At 44.7% G+C, this 19,784-nt stretch overlaps 1 protein-coding gene across 1 annotated transcript in view; it reads left to right on the top strand.

The window, feature by feature from the left end:
• The first annotated feature begins 3,313 nt into the window (after positions 1–3,313).
• LOC128703226 (nascent polypeptide-associated complex subunit alpha, muscle-specific form) overlaps positions 3,314–19,784 on the top strand; it is a 59,921-nt gene continuing 43,450 nt past the window's right edge. The window contains exons 1-6 of the mRNA XM_070103519.1: positions 3,314–3,451; positions 8,753–8,954; positions 17,479–17,745; positions 17,839–18,441; positions 18,565–19,030; positions 19,462–19,618. Of these exons, the coding sequence (XP_069959620.1) occupies positions 8,777–8,954; positions 17,479–17,745; positions 17,839–18,441; positions 18,565–19,030; positions 19,462–19,618 (1,671 nt within the window). The 5' untranslated portion in view covers positions 3,314–3,451; positions 8,753–8,776. The remainder of the gene's footprint in view (positions 3,452–8,752; positions 8,955–17,478; positions 17,746–17,838; positions 18,442–18,564; positions 19,031–19,461; positions 19,619–19,784) is intronic.

The raw sequence follows: 19,784 nt of genomic DNA, 5'->3' as shown, positions 1-19,784 counted from the left end.
ATAATAATAATCAAAGGGAAATAAGTAATTTTGGCTTGTTTTTGTGTTATCCTGATGGGTAATTTACATACATTACTATGTACGATAATTTATTTAACTATTAACGTGTACCTGAATAAACTTACTAACACTACACTTAGAATTATCCTACAGAAATGAGATTTACACCAAAATTTTGCCACTTTTTTTGGACAATTTTTCTGTAACCTTAATTCATTTTTAATAATTTTTTTCAAGATTTTCTTGATACTGACCTCAGTGACCCTTCAAGTGAGGTTCCTTAATACTAGTGAGGGGCTCTTGATCCAGGGAATTGAATCTGTGCTTCAGTTCCCTGAATTAAGACTGAATATTCCTACCTTCTATCCCATAACATACTGAACCCATGCCAGTTTAGGATTAGGCCGAAAAAAAGCACGAATGATGCAATTATTCAGATGCTCGAATTACTATGTACAGCACTTGAAAAATGAATATCCTCTGGGGCTCTTCATAGACATAAGGAAAGCATTTGATACAGTAGACCACAATATCTTGTGCCTAAAACTAGAGCATTATGGAGTCAAAGGACACTCTCTCAATTACCTAAAATCTTAGTGATAGACACCAGTATGTATACACAAACGACGTGACCTTCAATACTCAGCCTGTAGTTGTTGGAGTGCCACAGGGAAGTGTCCTAGGTCCTCTATTCTTTCTTATTTACATCAATGACCTCCCAAATGCATTGTGACTCCTTAACCAGTTCTATTTGCAGATGACACCACTTAGGCCTTCTCCCACCCAAACCTGGCTATACTTAACCCTTAAAATGTCCACACGTAGATCTACGTTCACGCGCGTAGTGCTCCGTTTGGACAGTTTAAGGGTTAATAACACTGTAAACAGTGAGCTACATAAAATATCAAACTGGATGAAGACCAATAAACTCACTCTCAATATAGACTAAACCTACTTCATGCTTTTTGGAAACAGCATTTAATATCCAGCTAAACATATCAATAAATGGTTCACCCATTACAAGACACACTGAGGGCAAATCTCTAGGTCTCCACTTTGACTAATCTTAAATTTGAGACCCACATCCAGCATATAACTAGGAAAGTTTCCAACACGGTAGGTATCCTTTCCAAGATATGATACTATATACCCCAAAGGGCGCTCCTAACTTTATATCACTCTCTAATATACCATTACCTCATCTATGGTTTTTATGCTTGGGGATCTACCACGGCCAATCACCTTAAACCTTTAATAACCCAACAAAAGGCTGCTGTGAGATTTATTACAAACTCCAGCACCAGACAACATACCACTCTTCAAAAGCTCAAACTAAATATACAAAACACACACACTTATTATTGTGCCTATTATATATACAGAACATAAAACTCCCATATCAACCCTTACAACCCTTACTGATGGTGGCCCGGTGGTCTGGTGGCTAAAAGTCCCGCTTCACACAAGGAGGGCCCGGGTTCAATTCCCGGCGGGTGGAAATTCCGACACGTTTCCTTACACCTGTTGTCCTGTTCACCTAGCAGCAAATAGGTACCTGGGTGTTAGTCGACTGGTGTGGGTCGCATCCTGGGGGACAAGATTAAGGACCCCAATGGAAATAAGTTAGACAGTCCTCGATGACGCACTGACTTTCTTGGGTTATCCTGGGTGGCTAACCCTCCGGGGTTAAAAATCCGAACGAAATCTTATCTTATCTTATCTTATCTTAACCCTCCACTCAAATTTCTCCTAGACAGCTACAACAGAACACACAAATATAACACCAGGCACAAAACACTTCTTGAATTACAAAAATGGTTCTACATGACCATAATTTTTAAAGAGGTGGACCGGTAAGCCAGCGGAAGGCCTCGGTCAAATGACCAAAAGCTGTAAAGGCGGGTCATCATCTAAGACCCGCGTCAGGAAACATTTGTCCTGTTTCCTGACAAACCTTACCTAACCTAACCAAACCTAACCTAACCTAACCTAACCTAACCTAACCTAACCTAACCTAACCTAACCAAACCTAACCTAACCTAACCTAACCTAACCTAACCTAACCTAACCAAACCTAACCTAACTTCTTGACATTCCTCGTGTTCGTCTCACATTATTCAAATATGCAATTCACATAAAGGGCCCAAAGATCTGGAACTCTTTCAATCAGCAAGAGATCTCCTGCTCACATATCAATTTGGGATTCTTGTCAAAAATCAGGTCATCTCTCAGTAATAACCATACCCACACTATGCTCAACTTTAACCAAATTTAAAGTAACTCTCCCAAATATTTTATTATCCCTAAACTATTAAGTCATTGGTAACACTCTTAAAAATGTATGTTTCTACCATTAATTGTATTACCTCATATTAATAAGAGTAAAACAAACTTAATTACAGTATTAAAAATGTATATTTGTATCGTAAGTTGTACAACTTCTTAATAATAGAATGATTATTATTATTATTATAATCAAAAAGAAGCGCTAAACCTCAAGGGCCATACAACCAAATTATGAAATGTGAACACATATTGTAGCCTTAAAGAAATAAACTTTTGATTTTGATTTTAGTAAGTTTATTCAGGTATACACAAATACAGTGACATAAATTAATCATACATAAGCAACATACGTGTAGATTATTATTATTATAATCAAAAAGAAGCGCTAAGCCACAAGGGCTATACAGCTACATACGTGTAGAGAATCTGGGATGACAAAAAAAAAGTCAGTGACTTATTTCCATTGTGGTCCTTTATTAAGTCTCTAAGCCAGTCACCCCTCAAGGGAGGTTCCTTGACGCTGGTGAGGGCTCTTGATCCAGGGAATTGGATCTGCGCTCCAGTTCCCTGAATTGAGCCTGAATATCCTCCACATCCCCCCCAACAGGCGCTGCATAATTCTACGGGTTTAGCGCTCTCTTATGATTATAATAATATAAACCAGTCAAAATAAATAGTCTATATACTGATTATATAAATATAAATAGTAGTTTATTTTCTATGTATATAAATCAGTAGAAATAAATAATTTATATGCTGAGTATATAAATCAACCAAAATAAATATTTATACAGATGATCCTTTAGTCTTGATTATAGCTGCTGATTTTTCATTAAAAATAAATAATTACAACAAACACCATCGAATATTAATTTTGGTCTTATGACAAGAATCTATTTATATTATTAGAGACGACAGCGAGATAGAAATAAGTGAAGAATAGTTGTAATATATAATAAAATAGTGATATAGTTAATGGCGCGGCGAGACCTGGCAACCCAGGTGGGTGTTCCTGACCACTACTTGATCACTACTCCCACTGATAGTACTGATAGTACACTACTGCTCTACACGACTGTTGATAGTTAGAGTAGTCTTGGCAGTAGTTACAGTGGTCTTACCTGAGTCCTGTGACCACTGCTAGTCTGCCACCAGTGATAGTAAGGTTAGTTTGGTGGTCTTACCTACGACCACTAATAGTATGCTAATATTAAGTAAATTTATTTATGTACAGGTACACTTACGTACAATTTTCATACATAGTTTAACATATGTGTTAATTATCTAGGCTAGACAGTTATCTGGCTAGACAGATACTGCAAGGAACTTGCAATCCCATTCATTGACAACTGGAACAACTTTTATGGCAAACATGATATGTATGCAAGGGATGGGGTACATCTCTCTGGGGTTGGGGTGGTGGCACTTGCAGACTCGATTGAGAAGGCCATTGGTGAAATGCCTATGATTTTAAACTGATGGAAGATAGAGGTATGGGTGTGTGTGGGAAACAAGCAGGTTGCAACACTAGGGTTGGAAACAGTAAATGTATAAAAGGCATTCAGCATGAAGTTATAAATAAAGACAATAGATCAGGTCAGCAAACAAAGGGGGACAGCAGAGGGCAGCAAGGGACTAGCTCCCTTAAGGTTTACTATACTAATAGCAGGAGTGTAAGAAATAAGATAGATGAGCTAAGATTAATTGCAAGTGCAGGAAACATAGATATTATTGCTATAACAGAGACCTGGCTCAATCTGAAAGATAGAGAGATGCCTTCTGAATGTCACATACAAGGCTATAAATTATTCCACACTGACAGGGTCAACAGGAAAGGTGGTGGAGTAGCGATGTATGTCAGAGACAATTTAAATTGTTGTGTTAGACAAGATATTAAATTAGAAGCGTCAGCCACTGAATCTGTTTGGTTACAGCTTCTCGAGGGCCGAGAAAAACTAATTTTGGGTGTGATTTACAGGGTCCCAAATCTTGATAGGGAGTGCAGTAAACTTCTATGGGACGAAATTCGTAAGGCATCTACATACGAAAATGTTGTGCTAATGGGAGATTTCAACTATAGACAGATTGACTGGAGCAATTTGACAGGAAATTTAGAGTCAGGTGACTTTCTTGATACGATCCAGGATTGTTTTTTAAAACAGTTTGTGACAGAGCCAACTAGGAGAAATAACCTCCTTGACTTGGTTCTTGCCAGTAGGGAAACACTAATTAATAATGTTGAGGTTAATGATGAGCTTGGGGAAAGTGATCACAAATCACTCAGTTTTAATATATCATGGAATTCCCCTAATAATGGCAATCAAGTCTCCGTCCCTGACTTTCACTTGGCTGATTTCATAGGACTGAAAAATTACTTAGGTGGGTTGAACTGGAATGACCTGACTAAGGGTCAGGTAGGTGGTGATGGTTGCCGATATGATGCTTTCCAGGGCATAGTTCTAGCTGCTCAGTCAAATTATGTTCCAAATAGGGAAATCAGATCAAACAAAAATGATCCTAAATGGATGAACAATAGATTAAAATATCTGATTGGTCAAAAGAGAGGCATATATAGGCAAATCAAAAGAGGAGAGGGGCAATTAAGAAATCGATATATTCAGTTAAAGAGAGAAATAAAAAAGGGAATTAGAAAAGCAAAAAGAGATTATGAGGTTAAAGTTGCAAGAGAATCGAAGACTAACCCAAAAGGATTCTTTCAGGTATACAGAAGTAAGATCAGGGACAAGATAGGCCCACTCAAAAGTTCCTCGGGTCAGCTCACTGACAGTGATAAGGAAATGTGTAGAATTTTTAATACATACTTCCTCTCAGTTTTTACACAGGAGGATACCAGCGATATTCCAGTAATGATAAATTATGTAGAACAGGACGATAATAAACTGTGCACGATTAGGGTCACAAGTGACATGGTCCTTAGGCAAATAGATAAATTAAAACCTAACAAATCCCCAGGCCCTGATGAACTGTATGCAAGGGTTCTAAAGGAATGTAAAGAGGAGCTTAGCACACCTTTGGCTAATCTTTTCAACATATCACTACAAACTGGCATGGTGCCAGATAAGTGGAAAATGGCAAATGTGATACCTATTTTCAAAACAGGTGACAGGTCCTTAGCTTCGAACTATAGACCAATAAGCCTAACCTCCATAGTGGGAAAATTTATGGAATCAATAATTGCCGAGGCAGTTCGTAGCCACCTTGAAAAGCATAAATTAATCAACGAATCTCAGCATGGTTTTACAAAGGGGCGTTCCTGCCTTACGAATTTATTAACTTTTTTCACTAAGGTATTTGAGGAGGTAGATCATGGTAATGAATATGATATTGTGTATATGGACTTCAGTAAGGCTTTTGACAGGGTCCCACATCAGAGACTATTGAGGAAAATTAAGGCACATGGAATAGGAGGAGAAATTTTTTCCTGGATAGAGGCATGGTTGACAAATAGGCAGCAGAGAGTTTGCATAAATGGGGAGAAATCAGAGTGGGGAAGCGTCACGAGCGGTGTTCCACAGGGGTCAGTGTTGGGCCCCCTGCTGTTCACAATCTACATAAACGACATAGATGAGGGCATAAAGAGCGGCATCGGCAAGTTTGCCGATGACACCAAAATAGGCCGTCGAATTCATTCTGAAGAGGACATTCGAGCACTCCAGGAAGATTTGAATAGACTGATGCAGTGGTCGGAGAAGTGGCAGATGCAGTTTAATATAGACAAATGCAAAGTTCTAAATGTTGGACAGGACAATAACCATGCCACATATAAACTAAATAATGTAGATCTTAATATTACGGATTGCGAAAAAGATTTAGGAGTTCTGGTTAGCAGTAATCTGAAACCAAGACAACAGTGCATAAGTGTTCGCAATAAAGCTAATAGAATCCTTGGCTTCATATCAAGAAGCATAAATAATAGGAGTCCTCAGGTTGTTCTTCAACTCTATACATCCTTGGTTAGGCCTCATTTAGATTATGCTGCACAGTTTTGGTCACCGTATTACAGAATGGATATAAATTCTCTGGAAAATGTACATGGGATCAACAAAGTTGATCCCATGTATCAGAAACCTTCCCTATGAGGATAGACTAAGGGCCCTGAATCTGCACTCTCTAGAAAGACGTAGAATTAGGGGGGATATGATTGAGGTGTATAAATGGAAGACAGGAATAAATAAAGGGGATGTAAATAGTGTGCTGAAAATATCTAGCCTAGACAGGACTCGCAGCAATGGTTTTAAGTTGGAAAAATTCAGATTCAGGAAGGATATAGGAAAGTACTGGTTTGGTAATAGAGTTGTGGATGAGTGGAACAAACTCCCGAGTACAGTTATAGAGGCCAGAACGTTGTGTAGCTTTAAAAATAGGTTGGATAAATACATGAGTGGATGTGGGTGGGTGTGAGTTGGACCTGATAGCTTGTGCTACCAGGTCGGTTGCCGTGTTCCTCCCTTAAGTCAATGTGACCTGACCTGACTAGGTTGGGTGCATTGGCTTAAGCCGGTAGGAGACTTGGACCTGCCTCGCATGGGCCAGTAGGCCTTCTGCAGTGTTCCTTCGTTCTTATGTTCTTATAACCCCAAAAAAGTCAAAGTTATTTATTTCCATTGAGGTGCTTGTATTTCCATTGAGGTTCTTGTATTTCCATTGAGGTTCTTGTATTTCCATTGAGGTTCTTGTATTTCCATTGAGGTTCTTGTATTTCCATTGAGGTCCTTGTATTTCCATTGAGGTTCTTGTATTTCCATTGAGGTTCTTGTATTTCCATTGAGGTTCTTGTATTTCCATTGAGGTCCTTGTATTTCCATTGAGGTTCTTGTATTTCTATTGAGGTCCTTGTATTTTCATTGAGGTTCTTGTATTTCCATTGAGGTTCTTGTATTTCCATTGAGGTTCTTGTATTTCCATTGAGGTCCTTGTATTTCCATTGAGGTTCTTGTATTTCCATTGAGGTCCTTGTATTTCCATTGAGGTTCATGTATTTTCATTGAGGTTCTTGTATTTCCATTGAGGTTCTTGTATTTCCATTGAGGTTCTTGTATTTCCATTGCCAGTGGCTTTCTTTAGTGCTTAACAATACTTTATTACATGTAAACTGCATTATCTGTATACTGCATAAAATAAATAGAAAACATTGAATTTGAATAAATTAGTGGAGTGCAAGGGAGGTGGGGCCATCTGGATACATTTTTTTTTGGTGTGAGGGAAGTCCTGCTCATATATAATGATTTACGTGTTGGGGTTAGTGAGACAAAATCTGCTTTGATTGGTTGTCTTTGTAACTCCATCCAATTTTCATTGCATGTATCAAATAGATTCAAATCAAATCAGTTCGTTTGTATTTCTTGTCTGCAGTTTACAGGTAATGTAGTTCACATATAATAAAATATTGTTAGGTACAATAGAAAGCTGTAGATGAATGGTCCAGAGAACCGACAAGTTGATAAATTAGACACATGTGCAACTCTTGGGTATCTTTATTGAGGAAACGTTTCACCACACAGTGGCTTCATCAGTCCATACAAAGGAGAACGGTGAAGAACAGGAGGAGTTTGAGGTAATCAGTCCCTCAGCATTGAGTCGATGTGATCAGTCCATCAATCTTGTAAAGAATACAGCATATGTGCGAAGAAGTGGCTTATATATTGTAGACAGGTGAGGTGAAGCAGTCGTAGGTGGTATCACATTTGTCCAGTGTGGAAGTAGGTCGTGTCCAAGGGTTAGGCAAGTGAAGAATTCCCTGTATTTAGATCCCAAGATGCTGCTGTGTCAGACTGATGAAGCCACTGTGTGGCAAAACGTTTCCTCAATAAAGATACCCAAGTGTTGCACATGTGTTTAATTTATCAACAATAGAAAGCTATTAGTCTGCAGTGCATTTCTTGTACCTTTGATTGCATGTGCTATTGTAACAAGTTATTTTAGTAAGAAAGTTAAAAACCTGGCCTTAAGAGGTGCATGAGTTTCCCTGTCTCCTGTGCTGCACAGGTCTGAACAAACCTAAGTAAGTAAGTTATTTAGGTATACAGTACATAAATACAGTTACCATACATAGCAGCATATGTGTAGAGAACCTAGGATAACCCAAAAGAGTCAGACAAAGTGACTTATTTCCATTGGGGTCCTTAGCTCAGATCTGTGCAACACAATTGTCCTCAAAGATTTGTAAAGTTATACCATGAATTAAGGAAAGATCCTGGACTTCACCTTACGAAAGCAGACAAAGCAAATGCGATAGTAATTGTGGACAAGGTAGATTATAGGGAAAAAATAACATATTAGAAGACAGGGGAACTGATGTGCCCCTTAATTAAGGTCAACATTTAATAATTAAAAATATCTAATGTTATACCATGTGTTTAGTATCTAGTAATATAAGGTAGGCTTATTAAGAAACTGTGTTTCTAGAATGTAAGGTAAAAAATATAATAAAAATATTTCCTTTCAGGGTTTTGGGTGTTAGTTATTAATAATGGTGCTGCATCCTCATGAGATTCCTCTAGTACCAGCAGACCAGAGCAGAGCATCAACAGTAAACAACTGTGTTGATGTTCTTTTGCATTTAGAGAAGGTGGTTGATGATGTTTTCAATTCTATTACTTCTCGTTTACAAGGCAAGTATAGTACTGTAGTTAAGACAGTGTTGAAATGCTTGTTTCATGAACTGCTTTCACATTAAATTATGCTTTTAATGTTTCAGTTTTTTAATGTTTCACTTTATTAAAATAAAGCATACATGTATAAACTCTCTCTCCATGAGGAAGTGATGAATCCTTAATCCATAAGCCATGTGTGTTGTAAGAGGCAACTAAAATGCTGGAAGTAAAGGGCAAGTAACCCCTTCTCCTGTATAAATTAGTAAATATAACAAGAAGAAAAACTTTGTTTCTTCTTTTTCAGGTCACCTTTCCTCGGTGGGAGATGGCTGCTGTTAAAAAAATATATTATTTCTGTATAAATCGGGGGTGGAGGGAGAAGGGGTTGGAAGGAATGGGTAAGGTTTTGAATGTTTGGGGTTTGGGCATCGGGCATAGTGCTTCTGTTTGATATTTTCAAAGAAGTGAAACTTTACACTTGCAGACTAACATAAGGAGAAACTGCTGTAAAAATTTAGTTAGCTGCAATGATAGTGGAGGGCCTGCTGCTGTTTCTTTTATTGTACACGTCAACCATCACTTATCTGGCGATCACTAATCTGGTTCCATCACTCATCCGGCACTAATTTTGTCTAGCGTAATTTCAAATTTCCCGGGTCGTTGCACCTACCTACTGCTACTATCTGGTGGTGCTACTTGCTGCATAATTACTTTTGGCATCACTTGCAAACATAGGCAAGCCATTCAAATTTGTTTTTCTCCATTTATTGTTATAACCTGCTCACTTTTAACCCCAGCCATGGTTCCAGTGAATAAAGGAAATGCTTCTTGTTGTGTAAAGCACAAATACCATACATTGCCCATAAAAGATAAGGTTGAACTTAAAAAACTCGACAATTGTGTGTCTGTGAGAAGCTTATGTGATACAGTTCTGGCTCTTCCGCAGTTTATGACAAAAAACAGAAAAATTACTCAGTTTCTTTGCTAACAGTGATTCAAAGAAACAGATGTGTAACAAGGAAAATAATGAAGGAAGGATAAAGTTCAGAACTAGATCAAGTTCTGATGAAATAGTATAAGCTACGTGTAAGTGAAGGTACATCAAGCTGTCTGGTGATCTGGTGAAGGAACAAGCCAAAATTTTTCATGAAGAACTAGGACTAGATTTTGATTGTGATTATAGTGAAGGTTGGCTGCAGCCCTTCACCTCAAGAAGATGGCAGTCCTGACAGCCCTTCACCTCAAGAAGATGGCAGTCCTGACAGCCCTTCACCTCAAGAAGATGGCAGTCCTGACAGTCCTTTACCTCAAGAAGATGGCAGTCCTGACAGCCCTTCACCTCAAGAAGATGGCAGTCCTGACAGTCCTTTACCTCAAGAAGATGGCAGTCCTGACAGCCCGTCACCTCAAGAAGATGGCAGTCCTGACAGCCCTTCACCTCAAGAAGATGGCAGTCCTGACAGCCCTTCACCTCAAGAAGATGGCAGTCCTGACAGCCCTTCACCTCAAGAAGATGGCAGTCCTGACAGTCCTTCACCTCAAGAAGATGGCAGTCCTGACAGTCCTTCACCTCAAGAAGATGGCAGTCCTGACAGCCCTTCACCTCAAGAAGATGGCAGTCCTGACAGCCCTTCACCTCAAGAAGATGGCAGTCCTGACAGCCCTTCACCTCAAGAAGATGGCAGTCCTGACAGCCCTTCACCTCAAGAAGATGGCAGTCCTGACAGCCCTTCACCTCAAGAAGATGGCAGTCCTGACAGCCCTTCACCTCAAGAAGATGGCAGTCCTGACAGTCCTTCACCTCAAGAAGATGGCAGTCCTGACAGCCCTTCACCTCAAGAAGATGGCAGTCCTGACAGCCCTTCACCTCAAGAAGATGGCAGTCCTGACAGCCCTTCACCTCAAGAAGATGGTAGTCCTGACAGCCCTTCACCTCAAGAAGATGGCAGTCCTGACAGCCCTTCACCTCAAGAAGATGGCAGTCCTGACAGCCCTTCACCTCAAGAAGATGGCAGTCCTGACAGCCCTTCACCTCAAGAAGATGGCAGTCCTGACAGCCCTTCACCTCAAGAAGATGGCAGTCCTGACAGCCCTTCACCTCAAGAAGATGGCAGTCCTGACAGCCCTTCACCTCAAGAAGATGGCAGTCCTGACAGCCCTTCACCTCAAGAAGATGGCAGTCCTGACAGCACTTCACCTCAAGAAGATTGCAGTCCTGACAGCCCTTCACCTCAAGAAGATGGCAGTCCTGACAGCCCTTCACCTCAAGAAGATGGCAGTCCTGACAGCCCTTCACCTCAAGAAGATGGCAGTCCTGACAGCCCTTCACCTCAAGAAGATGGCAGTCCTGACAGCCCTTCACCTCAAGAAGATGGTAGTCCTGACAGCTCTTCACCTCAAGAAGATGGCAGTCCTGACAGCCCTTCACCTCAAGAAGATGGCAGTCCTGACAGCCCTTCACCTCAAGAAGATGGCAGTCCTGACAGCCCTTCACCTCAAGAAGATGGCAGTCCTGACAGCCCTTCACCTCAAGAAGATGGCAGTCCTGACAGCCCTTCACCTCAAGAAGATGGCAGTCCTGACAGCCCTTCACCTCAAGAAGATGGCAGTCCTGACAGCCCTTCACCTCAAGAAGATGGTAGTCCTGACAGCCCTTCACCTCAAGAAGATGGTAGTCCTGACAGCCCTTCACCTCAAGAAGATGGCAGTCCTGACAGCCCTTCACCTCAAGAAGATGGTAGTCCTGACAGCCCTTCACCTCAAGAAGATGGCAGTCCTGACAGCCCTTCACCTGAAGAAGATGGCAGTCCTGACAGCCCTTCACCTCAAGAAGATGGCAGTCCTGACAGCCCTTCACCTCAAGAAGATGGCAGTCCTGACAGCCCTTCACCTCAAGAAGATGGCAGTCCTGACAGCCCTTCACCTCAAGAAGATGGCAGTCCTGACAGCCCTTCACCTCAAGAAGATGGCAGTCCTGACAGCCCTTCACCTCAAGAAGATGGCAGTCCTGACAGCCCTTCACCTCAAGAAGATGGCAGTCCTGACAGCCCTTCACCTCAAGAAGATGGCAGTCCTGACAGCCCTTCACCTCAAGAAGATGGCAGTCCTGACAGCCCTTCACCTCAAGAAGATGGCAGTCCTGACAGCCCTTCACCTCAAGAAGATGGTAGTCCTGACAGCCCTTCACCTCAAGAAGATGGCAGTCCTGACAGCCCTTCACCTCAAGAAGATGGCAGTCCTGACAGCCCTTCACCTCAAGAAGATGGCAGTCCTGACAGCCCTTCACCTCAAGAAGATGGCAGTCCTGACAGCCCTTCACCTCAAGAAGATGGCAGTCCTGACAGCCCTTCACCTCAAGAAGATGGCAGTCCTGACAGCCCTGGCAGTCCTGACAGCCCTTACCTCAAGAAGATGGCAGTCCTGACAGCCCTTCACCTCAAGAAGATGGCAGTCCTGACAGCCCTTCACCTCAAGAAGATGGCAGTCCTGACAGCCCTTCACCTCAAGAAGATGGCAGTCCTGACAGTCCTTCACCTCAAGAAGATGGCAGTCCTGACAGCCCTTCACCTCAAGAAGATGGCAGTCCTGACAGCCCTTCACCTCAAGAAGATGGCAGTCCTGACAGTCCTTCACCTCAAGAAGATGGCAGTCCTGACAGCCCTTCACCTCAAGAAGATGGCAGTCCCGACAGCCCTTCACCTCAAGAAGATGGCAGTCCTGACAGCCCTTCACCTCAAGAAGATGGCAGTCCTGACAGTCCTTCACCTCAAGAAGATGGCAGTCCTGACAGCCCTTCACCTCAAGAAGATGGCAGTCCTGACAGCCCTTCACCTCAAGAAGATGGCAGTCCTGACAGCCCTTCACCTCAAGAAGATGGTAGTCCTGACAGCCCTTCACCTCAAGAAGATGGCAGTCCTGACAGCCCTTCACCTGAAGAAGATGGCAGTCCTGACAGCCCTTCACCTCAAGAAGATGGCAGTCCTGACAGCCCTTCACCTCAAGAAGATGGCAGTCCTGACAGCCCTTCACCTCAAGAAGATGGCAGTCCTGACAGCCCTTCACCTCAAGAAGATGGCAGTCCTGACAGCCCTTCACCTCAAGAAGATGGCAGTCCTGACAGCCCTTCACCTCAAGAAGATGGCAGTCCTGACAGCCCTTCACCTCAAGAAGATGGCAGTCCTGACAGCCCTTCACCTCAAGAAGATGGCAGTCCTGACAGCCCTTCACCTCAAGAAGATGGCAGTCCTGACAGCCCTTCACCTCAAGAAGATGGCAGTCCTGACAGCCCTTCACCTCAAGAAGATGGCAGTCCTGACAGCCCTTCACCTCAAGAAGATGGCAGTCCTGACAGCCCTTCACCTCAAGAAGATGGCAGTCCTGACAGCCCTTCACCTCAAGAAGATGGCAGTCCTGACAGCCCTTCACCTCAAGAAGATGGCAGTCCTGACAGCCCTTCACCTCAAGAAGATGGCAGTCCTGACAGCCCTTCACCTCAAGAAGATGGCAGTCCTGACAGCCCTTCACCTCAAGAAGATGGCAGTCCTGACAGCCCTTCACCTCAAGAAGATGGCAGTCCTGACAGCCCTTCACCTCAAGAAGATGGCAGTCCTGACAGCCCTTCACCTCAAGAAGATGGCAGTCCTGACAGCCCTTCACCTCAAGAAGATGGCAGTCCTGACAGCCCTTCACCTCAAGAAGATGGCAGTCCTGACAGCCCTTCACCTCAAGAAGATGGCAGTCCTGACAGCCCTTCACCTCAAGAAGATGGCAGTCCTGACAGCCCTTCACCTCAAGAAGATGGCAGTCCTGACAGCCCTTCACCTCAAGAAGATGGCAGTCCTGACAGCCCTTCACCTCAAGAAGATGGCAGTCCTGAAGCCCTTCATGGCAGTCCTGACAGCCCTTCACCTCAAGAAGATGGCAGTCCTGACAGCCCTTCACCTCAAGAAGATGGCAGTCCTGACAGCCCTTCACCTCAAGAAGATGGCAGTCCTGACAGCCCTTCACCTCAAGAAGATGGCAGTCCTGACAGCCCTTCACCTCAAGAAGATGGCAGTCCTGACAGCCCTTCACCTCAAGAAGATGGCAGTCCTGACAGCCCTTCACCTCAAGAAGATGGCAGTCCTGACAGCCCTTCACCTCAAGAAGATGGCAGTCCTGACAGCCCTTCACCTCAAGAAGATGGCAGTCCTGACAGCCCTTCACCTCAAGAAGATGGCAGTCCTGACAGCCCTTCACCTCAAGAAGATGGCAGTCCTGACAGCCCTTCACCTCAAGAAGATGGCAGTCCTGACAGCCCTTCACCTCAAGAAGATGGCAGTCCTGACAGTCCTTCACCTCAAGAAGATGGTAGTCCTGACAGCCCTTCACCTCAAGAAGATGGCAGTCCTGACAGCCCTTCACCTCAAGAAGATGGCAGTCCTGACAGCCCTTCACCTCAAGAAGATGGCAGTCCTGACAGCCCTTCACCTCAAGAAGATGGCAGTCCTGACAGCCCTTCTCCTCAAGAAGATGGTAGTCCTGACAGCCCTTCACCTCAAGAAGATGGCAGTCCTGACAGCCCTTCACCTCAAGAAGATGGCAGTCCTGACAGCCCTTCACCTCAAGAAGATGGCAGTCCTGACAGCCCTTCACCTCAAGAAGATGGCAGTCCTGACAGTCCTTCACCTCAAGAAGATGGCAGTCCTGACAGCCCTTCACCTCAAGAAGATGGCAGTCCTGACAGCCCTTCACCTCAAGAAGATGGCAGTCCTGACAGCCCTTCACCTCAAGAAGATGGTAGTCCTGACAGCCCTTCACCTCAAGAAGATGGCAGTCCTGACAGCCTTTCACCTCAAGAAGATGGCAGTCCTGACAGCCCTTCACCTCAAGAAGATGGCAGTCCTGACAGCCCTTCACCTCAAGAAGATGGCAGTCCTGACAGCCCTTCACCTCAAGAAGATGGCAGTCCTGACAGTCCTTCACCTCAAGAAGATGGCAGTCCTGACAGTCCTTCACCTCAAGAAGATGGCAGTCCTGACAGCCCTTCACCTCAAGAAGATGGCAGTCCTGACAGTCCTTCACCTCAAGAAGATGGCAGTCCTGACAGCCCTTCACCTCAAGAAGATGGCAGTCCTGACAGCCCTTTACCTCAAGAAGATGGTAGTCCTGACAGCCCTTCACCTCAAGAAGATGGCAGTCCTGACAGCCCTTCACCTCAAGAAGATGGCAGTCCTGACAGTCCTTCACCTCAAGAAGATGGCAGTCCTGACAGCCCTTCACCTCAAGAAGATGGCAGTCCTGACAGCCCTTTACCTCAAGAAGATGGCAGTCCTGACAGCCCTTCACCTCAAGAAGATGGCAGTCCTGACAGCCCTTCACCTCAAGAAGATGGCAGTCCTGACAGCCCTTTACCTCAAGAAGATGGTAGTCCTGACAGCCCTTCACCTCAAGAAGATGGTAGTCCTGACAGCCCTTCACCTCAAGAAGATGGCAGTCCTGACAGCCCTTCACCTCAAGAAGATGGCAGTCCTGACAGCCCTTCACCTCAAGAAGATGGCAGTCCTGACAGCCCTTTACCTCAAGAAGATGGCAGTCCTGACAGTCCTTCACCTCAAGAAGATGGCAGTCCTGACAGCCCTTTACCTCAAGAAGATGGCAGTCCTGACAGCCCTTCACCTCAAGAAGATGGCAGTCCTGACAGCCCTTCACCTCAAGAAGATGGCAGTCCTGACAGCCCTTCACCTCAAGAAGATGGCAGTCCTGACAGTCCTTCACCTCAAGAAGATGGCAGTCCTGACAGCCCTTCACCTCAAGAAGATGGCAGTCCTGACAGTCCTTCACCTCAAGAAGATGGCAGTCCTGACAGCCCTTCACCTCAAGAAGATGGCAGTCCTGACAGTCCTTCACCTCAAGAAGATGGCAGTCCTGACAGTCCTTTACCTCAAGAAGATGGCAGTCCTGACAGCCCTTCACCTCAAGAAGATGGCAGTCCTGACAGCCCTTCACCTCAAGAAGATGGCAGTCCTGACAGCCCTTTACCTCAAGAAGATGGTAGTCCTGACAGCCCTTCACCTCAAGAAGATGGTAGTCCTGACAGCCCTTCACCTCAAGAAGATGGCAGTCCTGACAGCCCTTCACCTCAAGAAGATGGCAGTCCTGACAGCCCTTCACCTCAAGAAGATGGCAGTCCTGACAGCCCTTTACCTCTAGAAGATGGCAGTCCTGACAGTCCTTCACCTCAAGAAGATGGCAGTCCTGACAGCCCTTTACCTCAAGAAGATGGCAGTCCTGACAGCCCTTCACCTCAAGAAGATGGCAGTCCTGACAGCCCTTCACCTCAAGAAGATGGCAGTCCTGACAGCCCTTCACCTCAAGAAGATGGCAGTCCTGACAGTCCTTCACCTCAAGAAGATGGCAGTCCTGACAGCCCTTCACCTCAAGAAGATGGCAGTCCTGACAGTCCTTCACCTCAAGAAGATGGCAGTCCTGACAGCCCTTCACCTCAAGAAGATGGCAGTCCTGACAGTCCTTCACCTCAAGAAGATGGCAGTCCTGACAGTCCTTTACCTCAAGAAGATGGCAGTCCTGACAGCCCTTCACCTCAAGAAGATGGCAGTCCTGACAGCCCTTCACCTCAAGAAGATGGCAGTCCTGACAGTCCTTCACCTCAAGAAGATGGCAGTCCTGACAGTCCTTCACCTCAAGAAGATGGCAGTCCTGACAGTCCTTTACCTCAAGAAGATGGCAGTCCTGACAGTCCTTTACCTCAAGAAGATGGTAGTCCTGACAGCCCTTCACCTCAAGAAGATGGCAGTCCTGACAGTCCTTTACCTCAAGAAGATGGTAGTCCTGACAGCCCTTCACCTCAAGAAGATGGCAGTCCTGACAGCCCTTCACCTCAAGAAGATGGCAGTCCTGACAGCCCTTCACCTCAAGAAGATGGTAGTCCTGACAGCCCTTCACCTCAAGAAGATGGCAGTCCTGACAGCCCTTCACCTCAAGAAGATGGCAGTCCTGACAGTCCTTTACCTCAAGAAGATGGTAGTCCTGACAGCCCTTCACCTCAAGAAGATGGCAGTCCTGACAGTCCTTTACCTCAAGAAGATGGTAGTCCTGACAGCCCTTCACCTCAAGAAGATGGCAGTCCTGACAGCCCTTCACCTCAAGAAGATGGCAGTCCTGACAGCCCTTCACCTCAAGAAGATGGCAGTCCTGACAGCCCTTCACCTCAAGAAGATGGCAGTCCTGACAGCCCTTCACCTCAAGAAGATGGCAGTCCTGACAGCCCTTCACCTCAAGAAGATGGTAGCCCTGACAGTCCTTTACCCAAGAAGATGGTAGTCCTGACAGTCCTTTACCTCAAGAAGATGGCAGTCCTGACAGCCCTTCACCTCAAGAAGATGGCAGTCCTGACAGCCCTTCACCTCAAGAAGATGGCAGTCCTGACAGCCCTTCACCTCAAGAAGATGGCAGTCCTGACAGCCCTTCACCTCAAGAAGATGGCAGTCCTGACAGTCCTTCACCTCAAGAAGATGGCAGTCCTGACAGCCCTTCACCTCAAGAAGATGGTAGTCCTGACAGTCCTTTACCCAAGAAGATGGTAGTCCTGACAGTCCTTTACCTCAAGAAGATGGGAGTCCTGACAGTCCTTCACCTCAAGAAGATGGCAGTCCTGACAGTCCTTTACCTCAAGAAGATGGTAGTCCTGACAGTCCTTTACCTCAAGAAGATGGTAGTCCTGACAGTCCTTTACCTCAAGAAGATGGTAGTCCTGACAGTCCTTTACCTCAAGAAGATGGTAGTCCTGACAGCCCTTCACCTCAAGAAGATGGCAGTCCTGACAGTCCTTTACCTCAAGAAGATGGTAGTCCTGACAGCCCTTCACCTCAAGAAGATGGTAGTCCTGACAGCCCTTCACCTCAAGAAGATGGCAGTCCTGACAGCCCTTCACCTCAAGAAGATGGCAGTCCTGACAGTCCTTCACCTCAAGAAGATGGCAGTCCTGACAGCCCTTCACCTCAAGAAGATGGTAGTCCTGACAGTCCTTTACCTCAAGAAGATGGCAGTCCTGACAGTCCTTCACCTGAAGAAGATGGTAGTCCTGACAGTCCTTTACCTCAAGAAGATGGTAGTCCTGACAGTCCTTTACCTCAAGAAGATGGTAGTCCTGACAGTCCTTTACCTCAAGAAGATGGCAGTCCTGACAGTCCTTTACCTCAAGAAGATGGTAGTCCTGACAGTCCTTTACCTCAAGAAGATGGCAGTCCTGACAGTCCTTTACCTCAAGAAGATGGTAGTCCTGACAGTCCTTTACCTCAAGAAGATGGTAGTCCTGACAGTCCTTTACCTCAAGAAGATGGCAGTCCTGACAGCCCTTCACCTCAAGAAGATGGCAGTCCTGACAGTCCTTCACCTCAAGAAGATGGCAGTCCTGACAGTCCTTTACCTCAAGAAGATGGCAGTCCTGACAGTCCTTTACCTCAAGAAGATGGTAGTCCTGACAGTCCTTTACCTCAAGAAGATGGCAGTCCTGACAGTCCTTTACCTCAAGAAGATGGCAGTCCTGACAGTCCTTTACCTCAAGAAGATGGCAGTCCTGACAGTCCTTTACCTCAAGAAGATGGCAGTCCTGACAGTCCTTTACCTCAAGAAGATGGTAGTCCTGACAGCCCTTCACCTCAAGAAGATGGCAGTCCTGACAGTCCTTCACCTCAAGAAGATGGCAGTCCTGACAGTCCTTTACCTCAAGAAGATGGTAGTCCTGACAGTCCTTCACCTCAAGAAGATGGCAGTCCTGACAGCCCTTCACCTCAAGAAGATGGCAGTCCTGACAGCCCTTCACCTCAAGAAGATGGCAGTCCTGACAGTCCTTTACCTCAAGAAGATGGTAGTCCTGACAGTCCTTTACCTCAAGAAGATGGTAGTCCTGACAGTCCTTTACCTCAAGAAGATGGTAGTCCTGACAGCCCTTCACCTCAAGAAGATGGCAGTCCTGACAGCCCTTCACCTCAAGAAGATGGCAGTCCTGACAGTCCTTTACCTCAAGAAGATGGTAGTCCTGACAGTCCTTTACCTCAAGAAGATGGTAGTGCTGACAGTCCTTTACCTCAAGAAGATGGCAATCCTAACAGCCCTTCACCTCAAGACATGTAATTGTACTTAATTGTAAATTTCAGCTCTTCACTTTGGAAGCGGCAGTGATGAGCTTTCTTGTGTAAGTCAAGTTGATTAATTTTATTAACCAACTTGTACTGATTTACAGGGTAAATCAGGGTTGGGCTAAGTGTATTCTAACCTAACCACTCTGTGATGTGGCAAAATCACTAATTCAGCACCCTATAGATCCCAGTGATGCCAGATTAGTGATGGTCGATCTGTACTATAAATTCTAGAGATCTTCATTGTATGAATTTACTTGGCTAGTCATCAGAGGTAGAGATTTCATGTGTGGTGCAGGTGCTCTGTAGATTTCATTGTATGTAGTTTTCTGCTGTAATTGTCCCCAAGAAGGAAGCACAGTGTTTTCAATATTCTTCTTTCGAAGTCATCAGACCATACTCAATCTCCTCCATATACTTAGGCTTCCTGACTGCCCTCAGACTAGAAATGCCACCTACTTTATTAACCCTCTCACTGTCGACATCCCTGCTTACAAACTTGCTCACAGTGTTGAAGAATTTTCCTCCCCCACAAAATTATTTATTTCTCATGAAATGATAGAGAATCTTTTCCCGATGGTATTGACACCAAAAGCGTGAAATTTGATGGAAAACTTGCAGAATTACTCTCATGAAATTAGCGGTCTCAGCAATATATGCATAGGCGATTTTGTCCACTTTGAGCCCTATTTTCGGCCAATTCCATTGTTCCAGTCAACCAAACTCATAGCTATTTCACTAAACT

Source organism: Cherax quadricarinatus, chromosome 85, assembly GCF_038502225.1.
Source record: "Cherax quadricarinatus isolate ZL_2023a chromosome 85, ASM3850222v1, whole genome shotgun sequence".
Classification (NCBI taxonomy): domain Eukaryota; kingdom Metazoa; phylum Arthropoda; class Malacostraca; order Decapoda; family Parastacidae; genus Cherax; species Cherax quadricarinatus.
This window is presented reverse-complemented; position numbering and strand designations above follow the sequence as displayed.